The sequence below is a fragment of the Pungitius pungitius genome, chromosome 8 (assembly GCF_949316345.1).
Source record: "Pungitius pungitius chromosome 8, fPunPun2.1, whole genome shotgun sequence".
Lineage (NCBI taxonomy): Eukaryota > Metazoa > Chordata > Actinopteri > Perciformes > Gasterosteidae > Pungitius > Pungitius pungitius.
In genome coordinates this window covers 4,018,481-4,040,375 of record NC_084907.1, presented here as the reverse complement: position 1 = coordinate 4,040,375, position 21,895 = coordinate 4,018,481, and the positions used below count along the sequence as shown (strand labels likewise).

At 48.0% G+C, this 21,895-nt stretch overlaps 5 protein-coding genes across 7 annotated transcripts; 3 read left to right on the top strand and 2 right to left on the bottom strand.

Annotated features, from left to right (window-relative positions):
* Positions 1–61: 61 nt before the first annotated feature.
* On the bottom strand, positions 62–6,487 carry mkrn2 (makorin, ring finger protein, 2). Its single transcript, XM_037447852.2, has 10 exons — positions 6,336–6,487; positions 5,571–5,699; positions 5,259–5,392; positions 4,611–4,754; positions 4,353–4,528; positions 1,692–1,757; positions 1,459–1,607; positions 1,085–1,195; positions 852–996; positions 62–757 (listed from the first exon to the last, which is right to left on the bottom strand). Exons 1-10 carry the CDS (start codon positions 6,359–6,361, stop codon positions 596–598), a joined length of 1,242 nt encoding a protein of 413 aa, XP_037303749.2. The 5' UTR covers positions 6,362–6,487; the 3' UTR covers positions 62–595.
* On the top strand, positions 5,726–9,702 carry LOC119193929 (MKRN2 opposite strand protein-like). Its single transcript, XM_037447853.2, has 5 exons — positions 5,726–6,310; positions 7,067–7,683; positions 7,855–7,904; positions 8,179–8,347; positions 8,671–9,702. The coding sequence occupies exons 2-5, from the start codon at positions 7,481–7,483 to the stop codon at positions 8,912–8,914; spliced, it is 666 nt and encodes a 221-aa protein (XP_037303750.2). The 5' UTR covers positions 5,726–6,310; positions 7,067–7,480; the 3' UTR covers positions 8,915–9,702.
* A 146-nt stretch (positions 9,703–9,848) lies between these two features.
* tsen2 (TSEN2 tRNA splicing endonuclease subunit) lies at positions 9,849–13,718 on the top strand. The gene is made up of 12 exons (XM_037447820.2): positions 9,849–10,198; positions 10,471–10,537; positions 10,619–10,658; positions 10,754–10,975; positions 11,108–11,447; positions 11,605–11,679; positions 11,945–11,995; positions 12,143–12,287; positions 12,412–12,448; positions 12,681–12,792; positions 12,864–12,953; positions 13,131–13,718. The coding sequence occupies exons 1-12, from the start codon at positions 10,028–10,030 to the stop codon at positions 13,188–13,190; spliced, it is 1,410 nt and encodes a 469-aa protein (XP_037303717.2). The 5' UTR covers positions 9,849–10,027; the 3' UTR covers positions 13,191–13,718.
* A 140-nt stretch (positions 13,719–13,858) lies between these two features.
* On the top strand, positions 13,859–18,108 carry LOC119193907 (RNA-binding protein 39-like). Of its 2 annotated transcripts, none has more exons than XM_037447818.2 (15): positions 13,859–14,015; positions 14,503–14,565; positions 14,757–14,806; positions 14,898–15,056; positions 15,311–15,364; positions 15,438–15,555; positions 15,758–15,910; positions 16,086–16,232; positions 16,314–16,379; positions 16,477–16,675; positions 16,769–16,855; positions 16,939–17,044; positions 17,163–17,268; positions 17,497–17,575; positions 17,662–18,108. In XM_037447818.2, exons 2-15 carry the CDS (start codon positions 14,515–14,517, stop codon positions 17,763–17,765), a joined length of 1,479 nt encoding a protein of 492 aa, XP_037303715.2. In that variant the 5' UTR covers positions 13,859–14,015; positions 14,503–14,514; the 3' UTR covers positions 17,766–18,108. The 2 variants fall into 2 exon arrangements, with proteins under 2 accessions (XP_037303715.2, XP_037303716.2); XM_037447819.2 differs by lacking the exon at positions 13,859–14,015 and adding an exon at positions 14,116–14,286.
* A 695-nt stretch (positions 18,109–18,803) lies between these two features.
* LOC119229409 (pyruvate dehydrogenase [acetyl-transferring]-phosphatase 1, mitochondrial-like) lies at positions 18,804–21,890 on the bottom strand. Of its 2 annotated transcripts, none has more exons than XM_037489703.2 (6): positions 21,619–21,890; positions 20,841–21,086; positions 20,348–20,764; positions 20,161–20,267; positions 19,488–20,038; positions 18,804–19,171 (listed from the first exon to the last, which is right to left on the bottom strand). In XM_037489703.2, exons 2-6 carry the CDS (start codon positions 21,039–21,041, stop codon positions 18,897–18,899), a joined length of 1,551 nt encoding a protein of 516 aa, XP_037345600.2. In that variant the 5' UTR covers positions 21,042–21,086; positions 21,619–21,890; the 3' UTR covers positions 18,804–18,896. The 2 variants fall into 2 exon arrangements, with proteins under 2 accessions (XP_037345600.2, XP_037345599.2); XM_037489702.2 differs by having other exon boundaries at positions 20,841–21,060.
* Between the last annotated feature and the right edge of the window lie 5 nt (positions 21,891–21,895).

The following is a 21,895-nucleotide window of genomic DNA, read 5'->3' as shown; positions in this document are numbered from 1 at the left end:
TTTATGTTTTTTTTCATAATTACCTTTAGTGTGTGTTGCGCCACGGTGTTTGACTTGTTAAAGACTTCTGAATCGCTTACAATCTGAAATAACCTGAAGTTGTTGTTAAAAATGTTTAAATTCAAAAACGAAACTCATATATTTGTCATAATTTAAAAATCACAAGAAACCCATTCAATTTAAATAATGTCCATTTGAGGCGGGACATCTGGTTTACCTAACTGCTCCTACTGGAGCACTGACGTTAACATTATCAATTTCCACGATCTGAATAAACTACCTTACCGGCTAAATGGAGGATGGAGATCAATTTCAAACAACACCACGGAACAACTTCACACCTACTCGGTATTTATGTATTTACACAATAAATAAAACGGCAACAACATAGCATCAACCAATCAGCAAACGTGTGTACATGAGGGATTTTGTTTTGAAACACACCAGAGAGCTGCGCGTGGTCACACGATTTAATATTTCAACGATCCACAGAAGCGGCTCGGCCCCCCCCCGCCGCCCCCGAGGGTCGGACCTGCGGAGGGCTCGGCTTCGCCCCCCCCCCCGCGGGTCGGACCTGCGGAGGGCCCGGTCCCCTCTACTGGTCCTCGGCGCTCGGGGTCTCCGGCTCGTCGTGGCTCGGCCCCGACATCTGCATGAAGAGCTCCCTCATCTCCGTGATGTCATCGTCCAGGGAGGACGTGGCGGGCCGCTGCTCGCGCTCCTCGATGAAGTCCCACAGACGGACGTTGTTCATGAACTGCGAAAAAAGAAAGAAAGAAAGGATATGGATGCTTTAAAAAGAAATGTGAACCAGGACGTTGAATCTCGAACGGCGGGCTGCGGGTTCTGACCCGGACGTTCCCCTCGGAGCTCAGCTGCTTTCTGGGCCGGTCGGGTTCCGCTCGGGTGCCGTCTGGGAAGGCGTGAAGATACAAACACTTCCCCCCGAAGGGACACGATCCTCGACCGTGATCGAAGTACTTACAGGACTTCTTGCTAAAAGAGACAAAAAAAACAAGTGTTTTTTGGCACAGTGTTTGTAAAAGCACTTGTTTGCTTGCTCAGCGACACCAAGGTCGCTCACCTGACTCCGGACTTGAAGAGGTCTATGAGGTGGTCCTTCTCGTCCTGGTCCTCCACCCAGTAGGTCGAAGGGATGACAAACTCTGAGACAACGCGACATTCTGGACACGACCTGAGAGAGAGAGCCGTGACATCAGGCAAAGCCCCATACTGGACTCCAAGAACCCCCCCCCCCCCTCCCTCCCTCCACCCCAAGAGGCTGTCACATCCTCAAACCCCTTGACAGGTTCCTTAAGAACTTGTCCCCATCCCAGACCCCTTTTACGACATTACGGCCCGTGCCAACGAGCCTGTTCTGACCCCAGTAGGCCGTGAAATTAGCATCCCAAAAATTCCCTCTCAACGGACCCTGGTTCCGTCTCAACGGACCCTTACTTGATGATCTTGTTGCTGAAGTTTCTGGTGCAGCGCCACTGCCGGATGCAGGCCAGACAGAAGGTGTGACAGCAGGAGGACAGAATGCCGAACCTGCGGTCCGACGGATTCATCTTCTGCACCACCAGCTCCATGCAGATGGAACACACCTGAGAAACCACCAACGTCAGCGACGACAACGGTGACAACAGTGGTCGCTGTGACAGTCGCCATGGCAACGCGAGTGGACCCACCTTGTCCTGGCTCAGCTGGGCTGCGAAAGCCTTCTCCATGTCGGCCTCAAAGGACAGCATACACATCTGCACAGATGTTAAGCGATTACAGCCAACGTTTTAGTAAAAAACAAAAAAAATACTGTACTGAGAGCTCAAGCATCATAAAAAGTAGAGTTGTAGTTTGTTTACACACTTTGTGAACATCGTAGGTAGCAATTCTGCACCGGAGACGGACTTTTTATATGTTATATATATGTTAAAACAACACTACTGGTGTCTCAATTATAACGTTTTTTAAACGATGTTGAAAGTTATCATTAAAAGAAAAACTAGCTTACTACACAACTAGAGTGACAGCTTGTTCACCTCCATCCAAAACCTGTTGAGTACTGGTTGATAGTTGGCCTGACACACCGGTCTCATCCTCAAAGACCCTGTCCCAACCTAACGGACCGTAAGACGTCCTCAAAGACCCTGTCCCAACCTAACGGACCGTAAGACGTCCTCAATGACCCTGTCCCAACCTAACGGACGGTAAGACGTCCTCAATGACCCTGTCCCAACCTAACGGACCGTAAGACGTCCTCAATGACCCTGTCCCAACCTAACGGACCCTAAGACATCCTCAATGACCCTGTCCCAACCTAACGGACCCTAAGACATCCTCAATGACCCTGTTCCAACCTAACGGACCGTAAGACGTCCTCAATGACCCTGTCCCAACCTAACGGACCGTAAGACGTCCTCAATGACCCTGTCCCAACCTAACGGACCGTAAGACGTCCTCAAAGACCCTGTCCCAACCTAACGGACCGTAAGACGTCCTCAATGACCCTGTCCCAACCTAACGGACGGTAAGACGTCCTCAATGACCCTGTCCCAACCTAACGGACCGTAAGACGTCCTCAATGACCCTGTCCCAACCTAACGGACCCTAAGACGTCCTCAATGACCCTGTCCCAACCTAACGGACCCTAAGACATCCTCAATGACCCTGTCCCAACCTAACGGACCCTAAGACATCCTCAATGACCCTGTTCCAACCTAACGGACCGTAAGACGTCCTCAATGACCCTGTCCCAACCTAACGGACCGTAAGACGTCCTCATTGACCCTGTCCCAACCTAACGGACCGCAAGACGTCCTCAATGACCCTGTCCCAACCTAACGGACCCTAAGACATCCTCAATGACCCTGTCCCAACCTAACGGACCCTAAGACATCCTCAATGACCCTGTCCCAACCTAACGGACCCTAAGACATCCTCAATGACCCTGTCCCAACCTAACGGACCCCAAGACGTCCTCAATGACCCTGTCCCAACCTAACGGACCCTAAGACATCCTCAATGACCCTGTCCCAACCTAACGGACCCTAAGACGTCCTCAATGACCCTGTCCCAACCTAACGGACCCCAAGACGTCCTCAATGACCCTGTCCCAACCTAACGGACCCTAAGACATCCTCAATGACCCTGTCCCAACCTAACGGACCCTAAGACATCCTCAATGACCCTGTCCCAACCTAACGGACCCAAAGACATCCTCAATGACCCTGTCCCAACCTAACGGACCCGGTCACGTCCACAAAGACCCGGTCTTGACGGTATACCGTTTCAAATTTCCTCCTGGTATGGACTTATAGCCGTAACAACCGTAGACAACGACTGTTGCTCTTCGGCAGGCAGCAGAATTTATCTGAACACATCCAGCATTTAGCTGTCGAAGCTACTTGTCTTGCGCGTATTGAGATTGAGTCGCGGTTTAACAACAATTACAAAACAAACACAGGGTTAAACACCACGCTACAACAGATTGTGACATAAACAATTTGTAATACTAATAATTGTCCATTTATAGTAGTATAGTATAGCAGAACTGCATGCTGGGTACAGCTCGCCCACTATCACAATCATGTGTGAGTTAATTCAGAAAATTATTTATTCCAAAAGTTGGTGGAAACACCAACAGCCAACACGCTAACAAGCTAACACGCTAACACGCTAACTTGCCAACCAGGTGTGAGCTGGTCTGCCAGCGGGTCCTTTTCGGAGTCAATGAAATGTCTTTACCTAAAAAAATATATATTTGTGATGTACCGTGAAACCGACAGAATCTTACCAAATACCGTGATGTGAATTGTGCGCCATACCGCCCAGCCCTAACCCTGTCTCACCCTAACAGGCGCCGTCCCGGCCACAAAGACCATGTCCAAAGGACAAACCAGTTTCGACCAGTTGCTTCACTCACTGAGAACCAGTTTCTGTATAAAGTTGCACTTCTCTTGTCCCCTGTTGTTCTTGCAAGAAAAAAGACACAAAGACAATGTTGCTTATCGAAGTACTTTACTATTACACAACGAACACTAAACTCAGCCTGAAGAATCTTGCAGGTTGGCACATTTGTAACGCGTATGGAAATCATTTTAATGAAAAATATTGCTTCAATGTTCGGCTGTTTTCATTTCTATGTGAAGGTCAAAGAACTCCTGTTGGCAGCAGATCCGACATCACACAGAAATTAAACTACTTAATTAAACGTGAAACGTCACAGCGGCTTTACAGGATGGTTTTCTACGTTTTGGAAAGTTTACACGAGTCCTAATAACAATTCAACTGAACCATGAAGAGCCAGCGCCGCCTTCCACCTCCCTTACATGAGATTAAATTAACCTGCACACCTTCTCGTGCGCTCTTCTCTGCTCGGGGTCGTGGGGGTGAAGCACCTGCAGCCCGCACACATCACACGGGTCGCCGTGGAGATACGTACAGCTGTCCTCGTAGAAGCAGTGTCCGGTGGCAGCGTAGGGACACAGCTGAGGGAGGTCGTGGTAGGCTCCGCCCACGGGGGGAGGGGCTGCAGAGAGCACAGGCCGACATGTAAAAAACACATCTTCATCGATCGGGACTCTTCATTGTGTGCGTTTCATTCATCCCACCGTGTTCCTGTGCTGAAGCGTCCAGACCCGTCCTGATGGCTTGCACATACGAGTGAGGGGATGCTGACGCGGCCGCCGCCGCCGCTGTAACCTCCGACCCCAAACTGTCTACTGGACCCCCAAACATAGTGTCTACACCCAGAACTGAGAGTGAGAGAGAGGAAATCATATTGTGAGGGGTTAGATGGTTAGGTTGTGTTTCAGTACTCGAAATTCTGTTTTATATTATCCAACCTCCTAGAATAACAAACACACATTTGGCAAAACTTCACCACATCTCCATCCTAACCGCTGGGTAACCAGGGTAACGGCTGCAAGTAACCTCGTCTTTGTTTCGAAAAGACAGTGGACAAAATGTTGCTCCACATTTTAATTAGCAGCATAAAAAAGGTAATGTGGCCCTAATGAACAACATGACGAGATGGAGACTTTCCATCAACCATAAGTTGTTTCCTCTGAAGTGAGAATATCTACAGAGTTCATAAACTGGATTTAAAAGGAGGGAAGTTATTGAATGTGATTGGCCACGACTGTCCCCACCTAAAATACGGCCGTCTCTCGGCTTCAACCCCACGCGCACCTGTACATCACGTTGTCATCTGACAATGTGGGGAAGGGTGGGGGTGGATATGCAGTGTGTCTAGTCACCTCTATCTCTGAGGACCATTGTTTTCTTCACTCCACCTCTGACTGAAGGTGGAGTGAAGACGGCTCCAGCTCCTCCCACGCCGGGGTGATCCTCTGGAGCTCCTCCTCTGGATGAGGATTTGATGTGGTCATACCTGCACACAAGTCGCACAAACCGTCACACGCAAAAGGGCAGTGAAAATGCCACAAACTGGGATTCTTTGACCTCAGTCTGGTGACAGCCGTCTGTCAGTCAAGTAACTGTCACCCATCAGGTGGGTGGTACCGGTCTGTGAGGTGAGAGTCACCGGTCCGCCAGGTGATTTGTTTTACCTGCAGCGCTCTCCGTAGGCGCACACTCCTCTCTGGTAGAACTTGCAGATGGTGGAGGGTTTACTGTTGGTCGGGTCGTGGGAGAACAGACAGCGGCTTCCCTCCCTGCACACCCCGTGGAGGAAGTACCTGAGACACAACACACCTGTTACACCTGCTGTAGAGAAAGTGACAACAAACACCCTCACCATAGCAACCGAAGAAAAGACACCTTTACCGTGTCATGATCTGTTCATAGCCTCCCGTTCTGACTCCGTCCAGTCTCTAAGATCATGGCTATAGCTTTCTAAAAAATCTATTAATATAATATTACAATAACGTTTTTTACAGTAGTTTTAAAAGTTTACCCATTTTATATGACAGAAAGGGGAATTAAAAGAATACAATATATAACGTTGAATAATACACATTGTATGAAAGTCAGATAATCTGTACCATCATCACAGTCAAACCTCCGTTTCCTGGGCGGTTCGTTCAAGTGTGACGTTAACTTGTGACGATGTAACGGTGCTGGTGTTTCTAATATTTTGTCCACCCCTGTCGTCGTAGCTGGGTCAGACGGATGAGGCGAGTTAGCGGGTAACGCTCGTCGATCGGAGTGAGTTTAGACCGCAGACGGAGCACAAGCTAACAGCTAACAGCTAGTTAACAGCTATCGGCTAACAGCTAAAAACATTAGCTAGACGCTAACGCGCCGGCCGTCCTCGCGGAGAGACGCAGAGCGCGAGACCGACGGACAGGTGAGTGACCGAGCGATGGACTCACCTGCAGGTCACTTGTTTGGTGCTCATCTTCCTCGCGGGGCTTCAGCTACAACGGCTGCTTCCAAAGTGGTCGCGTCGGTGTTTCGTTCTAAAACCTCCGACTGACACCCGCGGCCCGAAAGGAAGGTTCCTAATTTTCTCCCGCGGTTTCTTCTTCGTTGTTTTTTTAGAAGCTTGTTTCGTTACCACTTTTTCTGGATTGAAATAAGACTTAATTGCCCAACATATAACCGAATTATTAATAAAATAAAATAAAAATGTAAGTAAATAGAAACGTTCCACCCAATCCATCCTCAATTGTCTCAATTTAACACTCTTAGATCTAGTAGATTTAGCATCGTTCTGATATTGTTCGTGTTTCTTATGGAATTTCTTGGTGTTCATTTTCTTGCATTTACAGCAAATTGTGAGTTTGATCTTTCAAGGCTATAAAGACAAGTAGGAGACATCTTCAGATTGCAACGAACCCAAGCTCTCTCTCTCTCTCTCTCTCTCTCTCACACACACACACACACCGATGAGACTGAAAATCTATTGACCTACATTCAGTCTGTAAATCCGTAAAGTTGCATTAAATCTTTTATTTTTAAATAAACTATGGTTCCTATAAAGTTTACAGTAGAACATTCAACACATTTCTGATTTAAATTGTATTTACATTAAACTACTGAGACCAATAGACTGTAGCTTCATATTTATTTATCTCTATGTGACACCGACACCTCTCTGCAGGTCAACGGCAGTTTCCGTGACAACACTGGCAGCACAGTCCAAAGGTCACCTGTTCAGACTGAAGCAGGTTCAGGTGAGCTGGGTCACATGACTGTCTCAGACATCAACCTGCCACCCGATAGGCTGACTCCGGGCCATGAGGACATCTGATAGGCTGTAACCTAGCGACCAGCTGTGCCACGAAAGAGGGGAGTAGAAGAAACAGGACTGACAGACAATAGGAGCAGAGAAGAAGAAAAGGTGTCATTGTACAGTGAAGAAAGGAGGAGAAGAAGATCTGGAGAATTAAAGGAGGACTGGAGGAGTAAAAGGAAGATTTGAGAAGTTCGAGGAGGTCTTAATGAGTACAATGAAGAGTTGAGGAGTTAAAGGAAGACTGGAGAAGTAAAAGAAGGAGTTGAGGACTTGTAGGAGATGGACCTCAACGTGATCCGACTGAGTCACTGTCAGAAGGAGATCTTCTGTTTCTCGGTGCCGGAGGAGTGTCCCAGCTGTGGGGAGGAGCTGAAGGGGAGCAGACTGCAGGAGGCCCCCGTCAGCCTCCCCTCCCCCCTCGGCAACGGGCACAAGACGTCCTGCTGTCTGCTGGTCGCACCGGCACACGACAATCACAACCGGTAGGTACACAGAGGTATACACACAACCACACACGGATACACACAACATCGGTAAACACACACAAAAATGTTAGTACACACAACAAGTAGATACACACTGGTACACTCACACAGCTCCACAAACAGGCAACACAAGTGAACCCAGTGTGTAATGTGCTGTTTGCTCCACAGAGAGTTTGATGGGACATCCGATCTGCACACAGGTATCTCCAGCACTTCAGGTAGGACTCAGGGGTCAGAGGTCAAAGGTCAGACTGGCATGTGACTGGCCATCTGTCAGGGAAACGTCATAGTGATGAAGTGGTGAACAGGGAGGTTAGAGAGTTCACCTGCATGTGTCCACCTGTCTGCCTGTCCACCTGTCTGTCTCACTCTCACACTGCGTTAACTGCAGTTTGATGGGCTGATTACTATGGTTCATGTTCCCCTGAGAACGAACCATCAGGATAGCATGTTGATGTGTGTGTGTGTGTGTGTGTGTGTGTGTGTGTGTAGGAGTTGTGTATAACTACACTAGTGGTGGAGTTGGTAGAGATCAGAGCGGGTGGGAGCGCTGCGTCAGTGTCCCTCTGGTTCGACCCGACATGTTCCACCTGCTGGCTCAGTGGGACCAGTACCTGGACCGCTTCTCTGACGGGCCCATGTGGGACCCCGCCTGGCACAGGTACACCTTGCACTTGCCCCCCCCTCGCTTCTGTCTCTGTCTCCTGCCCCTGTTCACATGTCTCTCTCTCCGCACGTTGGTCTTTGAGGTTCAATAAGGAACACCATCACTGCTTCAATTTGCATGATTAATGTCTCTGTCCTGTCCACCTGTCTGTGTGTCTGTCTCTGTCTCCCTCTCTCATACTTTCTGCCCCCTCCGCCTGTGAGGATTTATGAACAGTAGCGTAAGAAAATGTCACTGTCTGTCTTGGGTTCATTAACAGTTTCTCTCCCCTGTCCACCTGTCCCTCTGTCCCTCCTGTCCACCTGTCTGTCTCTCAGGTTCGACGAGGAGCACCATAACTGCTTCACTTTCTGTCTCCAGTTCATTAACAGTGTCCTGGCAGCAGAGGGGCGGAGCCCACTGAGCCGAGACACCTTCACTCAAAGCTTCATCCTGCCGAGGATGAGGAGGGTCACCAAATACACCACGCTGTACCAACACATACAGAAACATCGGTACTACGTGGTGGACAGGCAGGAGGACAGACAAGAAGACGCATCAGATAAACCAGGCTTACTCTAGTCTGTATGTATGGAAGAGGTTTAAATCAGTCACACCAGCTGACTGGTGTCTCCTTTGTTGTGTGACAGATGACCTGTTGGACTGAAACACAGGTCACTATAAGGTATAAAAATCTATAAAGTAATATAGGTAAACTGTTTGTTTGGTTCATTATATTTGAATTGAAGTGCAGCTAAAATCTTGAGCAGTTGAGATGAAATGTCTTTGCATTAAATGTAAATATATAATAAATATAATCATGAAACTAATCAATATGGTACGTTTTATAGTTTAGTAGCAAATACAACACATGGTAATAATTGTGCTGATGCATGTGCATGAGCACAAACACATATGCATATGTTGTGTGTGTACCTTTGTTTGTCTTGTTTTAATATGTTTGAGCTGTTTAAACAGTAATTAAAGGGAAATACTGTAAATAAGAGGATCTCGGTCAGACAGAAGCATTGGTAACAATATTCATAAGAGAGCATACTTGGAAAACCTTCTAATAGATCCACAACTTGAGATTAGCTTTCACTTATTCATCATTTAACTTGGAAAAACAAAAAGAACATTCATTTTGTCTCTGTGGATTTTCTCTCTGTCATAGTCTGTTCATTATCCAGGCCTTTTTCTCTCTTCCAGCCACAAATGTCTCCCATTAACTCACCTCAAATTCAGATAATAATAAATGTACTGTAATGTATTCTCACCCTTATTGTCCGTCAGCTTTGACTAGCAGGCTGTATACATGTTTTAATTCGAAACACTTTAAACGCTTTTGAGTCATAACATAAATACTAAATAAAGATAATCTTTTATAAAAAGGGTTTTTTCTCTTCTGTAAGTACTTTTAAGGAATTTAATTTGAACTAATGTGAGATTTTTCTTTAAAAGTATAAACAGCAAGTTTACCGAAAGAGGAACTATCGTAATGGGGCCTGCGGGTCCTACCGGACAAATATTCGGTGACACCGCAGCGTCCCGCAGCAAAACAAATCCGACCAGGGAGTTGGAGAATGAATGAAGAGCGAAAGTCAGACAGCAGCGTTCGTTGAGCAGCCAACGAGCGACACAGGCTGAGTCCGGAGCCGGTGGAGGACTACTGGTCCCTCTGGGCCGGACCGGGCCATGCAGGCGGAGTTTCGCGCACCGCGGAGGCGCACACGCGTGCAGGAGGAGTACGTGGCTCCGCTCCCTGTGAGCCGCAGTCCGGGAGAGAGGAGCCACTTCCGGGCGGAGCTCCTCAACCAACATGTGCTGGTCCGTCATCCGGACCACATACAGAGCATCTACAACCAGGTCTGAGTTAGTCCACATAGCATGAAACCAGGTCTGAGTTAGTCCACATAGCATGAAACCAGGTCTAAGTTAGTCCACATAGCATGAAACCAGGTCTGAGTTAGTCCACATAGCATGAAACCAGGTCTGAGTTAGTCCATGTCACTTAAACTAAGTCTGGGTAAGATGTGGGTTCACATGACATGTCACTTAAACCAGGTCTGGGTTAGTCCATGTCACTTAAACACGTCATGTAACCCACATGAATCAGCTCACGTCTTGTCTTAATCCAGGGTTACTTTGGTAAAGGGGTCTTGTCCAGAGCGAGACCAGACCACAGCATCTCTTACCAATGGGAACGTGAGTTCCCACCCACACCACGACCTCATGGCCCAATCAGTACTCTTCATTGCAATGACAACTTGTTTTATTTTTTTACAGAATACGAAGGTTTGTTCCTTCCCGTCATTTCACGCTCCAGGTGAGTGACATCACATCCTGTCCATTCACACGTAATCTCCTATTTATCTCATGAAAAAACAAAACTGATCGAAAATCTAAAATCTTCTCTTGCAGATACGAAGAGCTTCTCAGGTGGGCCGGTTCCGCACTCTCTGCTCAGGGATTGGATGAAGATGCTGTCAATCAAACCCTGCTCAGCCTTTCACGGCCAGTAGAGATGGAGGATGTGAGGAAGGAGATGAGCCGAGGGGAGGAGGCAGGCCCAAATGGGGGAGCCTGTCCTCGTGCAAAGAGGTCAGGGTCAGGGGTCGGTCCTAAAGCCAAAAGAAGCTGCAGGTAGAGTGGCTGAAAAAGGGATAAACACGATTGTTGTCCAGATGAGTCTGACCGTCAATTTCACTTCTTTATATATGAAAACAGATTATCTCTCTTCACCTAAATTGCATGTAATGTAATGTAATATTTCAGGTTGGACCGGCAGAACCACAACTCTGATCCCGACTCAGACCAGAACCATGACCATGACTCTGACCCTGATCCTAATCCCAGCTCAGACCCTGATCCTAGTTCAGACCAGAACTTGGAGCCTGATCCTGATGCCAGTTCAGACCAGAACTTGGATCCTGATGCCAGCTCAGACCAGAACTTGGACCCTGATCCTGATGCCAGCTCAGACCAGGAACTAGACCCATATCCTGATCTCAGCTCAGACCAGGAAGTAGACCCTGACCTTAACTCTGACTCAGACTCTGATGTGGATCCCTTGGTTCCCGGCCCTGGTTTTGTTCTAGTGGTCTCTGACAGTGAGGTGAGTCTTTAGACTTTTGGATTCATTGTGGTCTTGCGTCTGACAGTTTTTGACCTAACTTTTTAGGAATTCCTTTCAACAAGGGCAACAATTCCATTAAAGACCGAAGTTGTTGTTGTGTATGATCTGTGTGTGTGTGTGTGTGTGGTGTCTGCAGGTATGTGGGGGGGTGAGGGAGGTCCGCCGGACTCCTTTCTCTCTTACTGAATACCTGCAACTCAGTCTAGAGGAGGTAACACACCAACACTTACACGTTTTGTTTCAGCTTGTTTCTCTCTCTAAACACTACGTTACCCATGAGCCTCAGCAGCGGACAGATTCAGACAGTGGTCTGACTTGTGTCCTTCAAAGCCTCTTATAAACGGGTGGTTCTGCGAACTGTTCACTAGTCACGTTATAGATCAGCCGTGGATTACCTGTGATCCGCCTGGCGAGCAGGGAGGGGGCGGGGCCTCTTCACTGCTCTTCATCAGCTGTCTGTTTGTCTGTACCTGCAGGCATTCTTCCTGGTCTACAGTCTGGGCTGCCTGTCTGTCTACCTGAAGCAGGTGACTATCCCTCTGTATGTCAGAAATAATCAATTTTTGTTTGGCCTCCTGTTTCTACATTTTATAAGTAAAAATAAATACCAAACAAAACTCCCTGTCATGGTGATTTAAAGACGTCACCCATTTCCCTCTTTTGTGATTGGTCAGGAGCCCCTATCAATCATCCAGCTGTGGAGAAGGTTCCGCTCCCTGCGGCCTGACTTTGTCAGCTCTTTCGCAGCCTATCAGCACTGTCGAAGCAGGGGGTGGGTCCCTAAAGTAGGGGGCGGGGCCAAGTACGGTGTGGACCTCAGTAAGACACACACACACACACGCCGGTACACAGTATCCCTGTAAAAATAAAGAACTTGAACACATGATTGACGGCTGTCAAGCACAGTAGTATTTACAGAATTCCCTTTTGTGTGTGTTTTCAGTGTTGTATAGGAAAGGACCACCGTTCTACCACGCGAGGTAACATGCACACGCACAAAATGTAAACAAAATGAATACAATTTTGCAAAATATCTTGTTGCAATCATTTTTGGGGTTCATGGTTCCTGTAAACCAAGTCTGAGAAAAAGAGGATGGTCTTTTTTACTTTGCGGGAAATGTTTGTTTTTCACTTTAGATGCGCTTTTCTAAAAAAATGTCCTTTACAGAAATGTTCTCATCTTCACAAATCTTCCCTCTCCTCTTCTTGTAGTTATTCGGTTGTAATTGAGCGGACTGATGATACGTTCAGGGGCTCAGCATTGCGTCCGTTTTCGTGGCGTTCCCTCGCCGCTCTCAGCAGGATAACCTCCAACGTCTCCAAGGTAACGAGCCGACAGACGTCATTGCCGGTTCGATTTGATTCCGGGGTTTTATTTATTTGTTTGTTTTACAGGAACTGATGTTGTGTTACATTATCTATCCAGCCAACCTATCGGAAGCCGAGCTGGACTCACCTGTGTGTCTGGGCAGACTGAAGGTTCAGGTATATTACAGGAAACAACAGCTATTACATTAGTCAAATTATTCATTGATATTAAATATAATGACATATCACTGCAATATAAGTGTTATATCTCAAAGTAAAGTATAAATACCATCCATGATGACGTTTAATCAAACAAATAAGGAAATTGAAAATAAAGGTTGTTTCTATCAACAGGAAGTAATCGTCAACAGATGGGTTTCCTCCAAAGAGCGAGCGGAGCAGGACGACGTCTGATTGGCTGTCAGGAGTCTTGATCTTGTCACCGTGTGACGTCCCAAAGAGACTGCTAAAGATATATTTTTTTATGTCGTTAAAGAGTCAGAAACGGGAAGTCAGTGTTCCTAAACACAGTATGAGAGAGTGGTGCGGATTCATATTGTGTTACTTGAACAATAAAAAAATAATGATTCAAAGAGTTTCGTCTCTGATGTTCCCGGGGTCTGATCTGGGCATTAGTCCCCGAGGGTTAATCTACTTCTTTCTTCTCTTTTTGAATGAGGTGAAGATGTTTGTGCTGCCCGAAAAAATTAAGTAAAAATATTAGATCAAAAACTCAATGTGATTATTATAGAAACTGGATCTTCAAATAACAATTATCAAGGTCTTGATGTTCCAGGCTGACGGTTATGGACTCACCTTATTGCCGCTCTGAAAAAATAAAGATACCTCAACACATCTCACGAATATAACTGCGAATTTAGTGTTTTATAATGACGAATTATAATATAAATATGATGATATCGATAGTCATTATGACGTACTATGTCATTATATATATATTATATATGTCATTATCAATATTATAGCTAACCATCTCCTACTTATGACTGACTTCCTCACAACACTGGCAGAAATCGGCTTCCGTAGCTACGGACCCAGTCAGAAGCGAACAGTGTTTTGTTGTGAGCTCTCGTACGAGAGATCTCGCGATAACAGCGGAGCTCTCTACAGCGCCATTTAGTTTTAACTGCTGCGTGTCGTAGCGAGGGCAAAGATTGAGAAGCGACTGTTAGCCATCCAATTTCTTTGTGATCACTTCCCGTAGCGCTGTGAATCCAGGTAGGAACCCGTGCTGCTCTGGCGGTGCTCCGTCGGTAACGTGAGATACCGGAACCGTTAATACCGGCTCCTTGTTCCACGTTCTCCTGTTAAGCTAGCAGCTAACGGTTAGCCTTTAGCTCCGGTGTTGTTAACCTGATGCCGAGCCGATTGAGGTCAACGCACGCCGGACGTACGCGCTCACGTTAACGGGAGATAAACGGGGTTTTATTAAGACACCATGCGACGTGTGTCTAGCTAATTTAACTTCGACGTCCGAGCTGTACAACTGGTAGGCTAGTCAAAATATTACCAGTATCAAAGCACCGCGAAGCTAGCTTATTAATTGTATTGTGGCGCTGTTAGCTTTAGTCAAAGTAGACAGACGAGCAAATATCTTTTTGTTTTCATTGAACGGTTATTGACTTTACCGATATATTGTACGTTTACAAAGCTACACATGGTTAAAATAACGTTATCTTTTTATATAATCGTTGTTTGTGTGCAGACCAGCAGCAGGATGGCCGATGACCTGGACATCGAGGCGATGCTGGATGCTCCGTACACAAAGGTGAGACTCAGTCTGGCCTCCTCGGTTCTGAGACTCCGGTGGTCTCTACTGTTCTCACAAAGAACCGCATCAGAACGAGGTCCCTTCGGGTCTTTACTTGTCCTCCCGTCAGAACGTGGTCCCTTCGGGCCTTCACTGCTCCTTGCGTAGCTTGTATTTTGCCTCTTCATTCTGTTCTCTTTTGAGCTTAGGAGGACTCCAAGAACCCAAGCCCCAATGGACAAGAGGAACGCCCCAAGAGGTAAAGACGCCTATCTGTCTGCCAATAGTCCTTTTTGCTCTTCCTACTGCTGTCTGGCAATCGCTCTGATTGGCCGCCTTGTGTCCTGCAGGAAGAAGCGCAGCCGGGAGAAGAAGCGCAGCCATGAGAAGAAGCGCAGCCGGAGCCGCGAGCGCAAACGCAGCCGCAGCAGAGAGAAGAGGAGAAGCCGTAGCAGAGAGCGTCGCAGCAGCAGGGAGAGGGGGGGGCGCTACAGGGACCACCACCAGCAGTGAGTAGTTCTACATGTACTACATTGAAATGATTGTGATGTTTTCTCTCCTGCACGGAAAGGGATCAATGGGGCTGCAATCTAACGGCACCATGAACCCGATTGATACAACCACAATAACCTCCCAAAAAACATTTATGTAGAATGAGAACACATTTGTCAATCGTACAAATTATTAAGCAATGAAAGGACAGATAAATAAAGATGAATATTTATATATTTACGGTTCTGACTGTGTCGCTGTTTGATTTCAGACGCAGGCGTTCAAAGACTAAGAGTCCCGTCAGGAAGGAGAAGAGTCCAATCAGGTAAGTTTGTTACCCTAACATTAGGGAAAAAACAACAAAACGTGCAGAATTTAGTGAGACTGTGTGTATGTAGGCCACCCATGGATAACCTGACTCCAGAGGAGCGTGATGCGCGCACGGTCTTCTGCATGCAGCTAGCCGCCAGGATAAGACCCCGGGACCTGGAGGATTTCTTTTCTGCTGTGGGGAAGGTAAACACTGCTGCTTCACAATAAAAGCCAATGTTGTTTTTGACTGAGCAGGTGAAAATGTCTTCCTTTACTTTTTTTACTCTCAAAGCCTGCTAGAAATTCAAAGTGCAACCAGTTTGAGATCTAGATGTTTAGTCACTTTCATTTTATCTTGACGTCTCGACTGTCAGTTGTAGTAACGGCTGCATTGCTGCCCCCACAGGTTCGGGATGTGAGGATGATTTCGGACAGGAACTCCCGCAAGTCCAAGGGCATCGCCTACATAGAGTTTGTGGAGACCAACTCCGTCCCACTGGCCATTGGGCTGACTGGGCAAAGGCTGCTGGGAGTTCCCATCATTGTTCAGGCCTCGCAGGTAAAGACACACATATGCGCGCACACACACACAAAGGAAGAAGCCTTTGCAAATTTCACAGCAGCTTATTGCTCCTAAATGCTTACGATGGGTTGAAATATAGAGGTGAGATTTCAGGTATGCATTTATGTTTCAATAAAACCAAAGTCTAAGTTCCCCCCGTGTGTGTGTGCAGGCGGAAAAGAACCGAGCAGCCGCAGCAGCGGCCGCAGCCAACAACCTGCAGAAGGGATCATCGGGACCGATGAGGCTGTACGTCGGCTCTCTGCACTTCAACATCACAGAGGAGATGCTGAGAGGAATTTTTGAGCCATTTGGACGGGTAGGACACCATTGTATAGTCCTCACACAGACACAAGCATGCAGGTACAGTCTGAGCTTAAGAGGGTTTTTGTCTTAACAGATTGAGAGCATCCAGCTGATGATGGACAGTGACACTCGACAGTCTAAAGGCTACGGCTTCATCACTGTGAGTGTTTTTGTCTTCACCTTCAATCACTGGTCTCCCCTCACCTGTCCCTTCACCTCACTGTGTCTCTCTCTCTATCTGGTTGACTGTCCATCAGTTTGCAGATGCGGAGTGCGCCAAGAAAGCCCTGGATCAGCTGAACGGCTTTGAGCTGGCTGGTCGACCCATGAAGGTGGGTAATGTGACAGAGCGGACCGACGCCTTTGCCTCCTTCCTGGACAGCGACGAGCTGGAGCGCAGCGGCATTGACCTCGGGACCACCGGACGCCTGCAGCTGATGGCCCGGCTCGCTGAGGGTGAGACTCTAAATTATGCATAAAGCCCTACTGCAGACATCCGCCTGCAGCATCCACCTTCAATCTGCTTGTGTGTGGTTCACCTGTGGGCAGGTACTGGTCTACAGATGCCTCCCGCCGCTCAGCAGGCTCTGCAGATGAGCGGAGTGATCGCTATGGGAGCCATGGCTGCCGTGTCAGGTACGCTCACGTGCACTCGTCTCTATTGAAACCAGCCGAGCCGAGACAGATGATGTGTCTAAATGTCTACATGTGCGTTTCAGCTGCCATGAATCCGAACATCAACATGCACTCTTCTGCTCAGAGTGTTCCCTCTCACCCGCTCGCCACTCACTGCTTCCAGCTGTCCAACATGTTCCACCCCAGCTGGTGAGTACACCTGTCTGTGTCCCTACCTGTCTGCTTCCAACTTTTTAAACCCCAAAAGGCTCACGCTTTGTGTGTTAAATGTTTTAATTAACGTTCAATGCCTTGTTGTGGGTTTCAGTGAGGATCCTCCTGGTTGGGAGTTGGATATCCAGCACGATGTCATCGAGGAGTGCAACAAGCACGGGGGAGTTGTTCACATCTACATCGACAAGAACTCTGCGGAGGTACGCGTGACCTCTAACCCAACCGTTTGTAACGCAAGGCCGTCTACTTTCTAGAGACTGACATGTTTTCACTTCTCAGTTATCTGGTTTAATTTAAGTTCAACATTCAACTGGTTTCTCTTTGAATAATAACCCTGTTTCGGGTTCTTATCTGTAGTTTTGTGTCTATTCGTGTCTGTCACACTGAAACCTGTAATGTTTGACCTTTTGGCCTTTGCATGTTTCCAGGGAAACGTTTACGTGAAGTGTCCTTCGATCCCTGCTGCTACGGCTGCAGTTAACGCTCTACACGGACGGTATTTTGCTGGTAAGAACTCCTGTCGCGTTAAACCTGATCTCTGTGCCGTGGACCAATCAAAGAGCAGCTGTGACGCCTCATCTGTTGTTTTTCAGGTAAGATGATCACAGCAGCTTACGTCCCGTTGCCCACCTACCATAACCTGTTCCCGGACTCTGCCACCAACTCAGTGCAGCTGGCCCTTCCCCAGCGACGGTGACTCTCCAACGAATCTCCCCTCGGGTTGGACATTGGACTTTTGGATATCCTCCTCTCCTATTGGACGACACAGACGAGTCAGTTTCACTTCTGTTTATCAGGTCCGAGAGGAAGGACGCTGTTTTTTCCTCTTCTTCCTGTTTTACTTCCTGTTCATTCTCATTAGAATTTCTGGGCGTGGCCTGTTTTGTGTATCGTCCAATGATTGAGCTCTGTGAGCTGTGAGGAGGCCGACTGATGATGATGATGTCAGCCGATTGGTTGGTTTGGAGCCGTTTGCTATTGAGGTGTTTTCTAAGAATTTGATTTTGTAAAATCCTTTATTAAATTTTATTTTGAATTCACTGTCAGCTGCTGCGTCCTTTTTGTATTATGCTCACTCAGAATGTTGCATTCTTCACAAGCTCCGCCCAGAAATTTAAAGATTTTTTTTTCTTAGCATTGTTTCCAGTTTTATACTGAAGTAAACAAATAGCTGGACTCAGTTAAGTCTGTGAAGTTACTTTTTAAAGATTCCAGTTTCGAAAAAATGAATTGGCATTAATGAAAGATGCTGTGGACACTTTTAACTAATTCATACGACAGCTTTCCTCCTCGTGGTCTGATTTAATATTGCAACATCATGTTAACTTTGTAACCATTGCATTCAACCGCATGTGAAGCTGAAAATATAGTTTGATATGTGATATATTTATATTTTATACAGTGTATCATTTTCACGTTTCCTGCAATGTTATAAGAAATAAAAATGATGAGAAATAATTATCGGAATTTGTTCTTAAAAACGTTGGTTTACAGCTTCATCCTATTAGAGCTCCAAAATAATTGGTTAAATCCGTATAATTGGTTAAATCTATAACTGAGAACCCATGTGAGGGTCTGAACACTGCATCAGCTGTAGTAACTGGAATAAAGGTTAAGCACATCAAATAAGGAAGTACCCTTCCTTTATTTCCAACCACTGATAATTGTTGTGCAAATGACTGGAATAAAGACCCTTGACTTTAAACAAAACTTTATTATTTAAAGATAGGAGAAACAAAGGGCAACAGACAGGACAAACAAGCATGTAACAACTCTTCATTTAAAAACCAGAGTTACTAATTTATCACCTGCCAGGTAAACTTCAGACTCAAAGCTCCGGCTCGTTCAGGTGGATGACCGTGATGGTGATGTCATCGCGGTACCTCCGGGCCAGCTCTGCCGGCAGACTCAGCATCTTGGCCAGCCGGTTTGGAGCCACTGTCCCGTACCCGTCGTCCCCCAGGGCGTGACGGAGCAGGTGGGTGGCGGCGTTCTGGTCCTCCAGCACTGACAGACCCCGCCCCTTCCTCTCTAGCAGGAGGCCCTGCATGGCGCCCAGTGTTGTGCCCGCGCCGAGACTTATGGGTCTCTGCTGCTGAAGGCCTGAGCGTCAAAAATAAAAACGATGCCACTAGCTGCGTTTATCATTTACACTTCACCTACTGTTACCCTACAGGTACTTCAATTACTGTTAATTTGCTTTTTAACGACTTTCATAATTTAAACGTCAACTGCTGTCATTCACTTCAACTGCTTTCAGCATTTATATATCCCCTGTGTTTACCATGTAAGTGCTTTCATTCTTTACCCTTTAAATGCCAGTTCAACTGCTTCTATTATGCAACATTTCGCTTTGCTGTCATTATATACACAAAAAGTGAAAGATGAAAGCAGTCATTTTGCTCTTAATGTTGCCCACCTGTCAAATGTTCACCCACCAGCTGGACCACTGTCTGTCGGTGCATCAGCTCCCACAGTCCGTCCGTCGCCAGCACCAGGAACCTGTCTCCGGGCGTGATGCGGTGTCGCGTGACCTCCGGCCGGGCGCTCAGGTAAGGCGGGGTCAAGTAGTGCGGCGGCGGCGGCGTCCTCCGGACCTCCGGCCGCGTTTCGTAGACCCGACGCAGCGTCTCGGCGCTCCACTTGAACCGGACGTCCCCGAAGGCCCTGAAGGGCAGCAGCAGGCCGAGCAGGCGGTCGTGACGGACCGCCGTCCGTCGCTCGGACAGCGGGTGTTCCCCCAGAATCCTTTGCAGCTCGTCCGGGTTCTCCGCGTTGTGGTCGCTGCTGAGGCTGACCGCCGACCAAGTCCCGTCGGGCTCCCTGACGCCCAGCACGGCCCGGCTGTCGCCCAGGTTGGCCACGTGCAGGACCCCCTTGGACACGTGGGCCACGCAAGCCGTGCAGCCGGAGAGCGCCACCCGCAGGGGGCTGGGCGGAGACACAGCCTCCTCGGGGAGGGACACCCGTCTGTGGACAAGAGGGCCACGGTTCACCTGGTCACTGAGGTCGGAAGCGGCCCACGGAAAACGGGAGGGCCAAACGGAGTGAAAGAAACATGTGACATGTGAGTTTGAGCACGGAATGAGCACCTGGTGGAAGACATGGACATGTGCACCTGGGCCTCCACGGACAGGTCGTAGTCCAGGCGAAGGAAAGCGCTGACCAGCGCTGATGTCACCCTGCAGCCGCCATGCAGCTACTCAGACAGAAGACAGGTGATGACAACCTAGTTATAGGACCACCTGGTCCGGTATTTGTCTTCCTGTCGAGCCCTACCTCTTCCTCCTCCTCCTCCTCCTCCTCCTCCAGTCGCTCCTGCCAGTAGTTGCGGAGGCTTTGGAAGGAGATGGCAGCGCCGTCGGGGCAGTTGTGGTCTCGAGGGTGTTTGTGCCACTGCAGGAGCGGCTGCACGGCCCGCTCTTCCTCCACCGCCCGTTCGAGCTCCGCCAGCGTCCTCAGCGGCAGCGTTGCCACGGCGATGTAGTAGAAGAGCCTCTGGCTGACGGCGTGGGCGCACGCCGCCCCGGCGTGGCCGTCGAACACGCCGAACATGACGCCCCCGCGGCCCGGCAGGCAGGTGGCGCTGCTCCGGCGGTCCTCGCCGGGATGGTTGGATGGCAGCATGTTGCTGTGGAAACCCAGAACGCCATGGGAGGCGGGGCCTCTGGGCAGGGTGTGGCCAAATTCATTCGCCTAAGATCAGAGGAGGGAGAGATCTGTGGCCCAACTGGTTGTTAGATTGACACCTTGATCTGTAGATCTTAATCACCTTCAAGATGCGGTTGATCTGAGCCGAGGGCATCGGCGGCTGGGCCTCCTGGGCCGCCTTGTACTTCCTGCTCTCAATGCCTGCTGGGTAATGGAGTCTGAGGAGCTCAGGGGGAGGGGGAACGGAGGAAAAGGAGGAGTGACGGGGCTGCTGGAGCTTAATCCTGCAACATCCACTGATGGTTCTCGTTCCCCCCAGCATGGCCAACCAGGAGGAGAACCTATGGGGCGACCATCAGAGTGAAACCTTGAGGAGAACCATCAGAATGGAACCTTGAGGAGAACTAACTGAGTGAAACCCTGAGCAAAACCATCAGTGTGAAATACATTACATGTTATTTAGCTGACGCTTTTATCCAAAGCGACTTACATTGCATTATAACCCATGCATTACATTTTTGCCTGGGAAACAATTAGGGGTTAGGTGTCTTACTCAGGGACACTTCGACATGGCACATGGGGCAGCCGGGATTTGAACCACCAACCTTGCAGCCCCCAGCGCACTGCACTACTCTGTGCGCCACCATCAAAGAGAACCATCAGAGGGAAACCTTGAGGAGAGCCGACAGAAGAACCAGCAGGAGAACCAGCAGAGCACCTACTGGTTCATTTACTTCCTTTTTTCTGAACAGATTCTAAAGTTGTGCATATAACTTACAACTGAAAGTCGTCACACTCAGACCAGTTATTTTACAAGCTAATCTTATTTGTTTGGATTTTTTTGATTCCTTGTCAATATTACTTGTTATAAACCTGAGATGAGTGAAGCTGAAACTCACCTTGTCCGTGAGAGTGTTTTACTCCTCTTTATTGACTCTTCATCTCAATCCACGAGGGTCTGGCTCTTGTTTCCTGAAGCAGATCGGTTATTCTCAGGCGAGCCGTTGAAGCTCGCTGGTCGATTCTCTCTCGGTCGCCGTCTTTGTGACGGTCGGTGACCTTTGACGGCTTTCATATCTCCCTTTTGTAATCAGTGACCCATAAACCTGCCGCTGAGGGTTTGTTTGGCGGATATGAATCCAAATGTTTTATCTATATATTATTTTGTCTTATTTT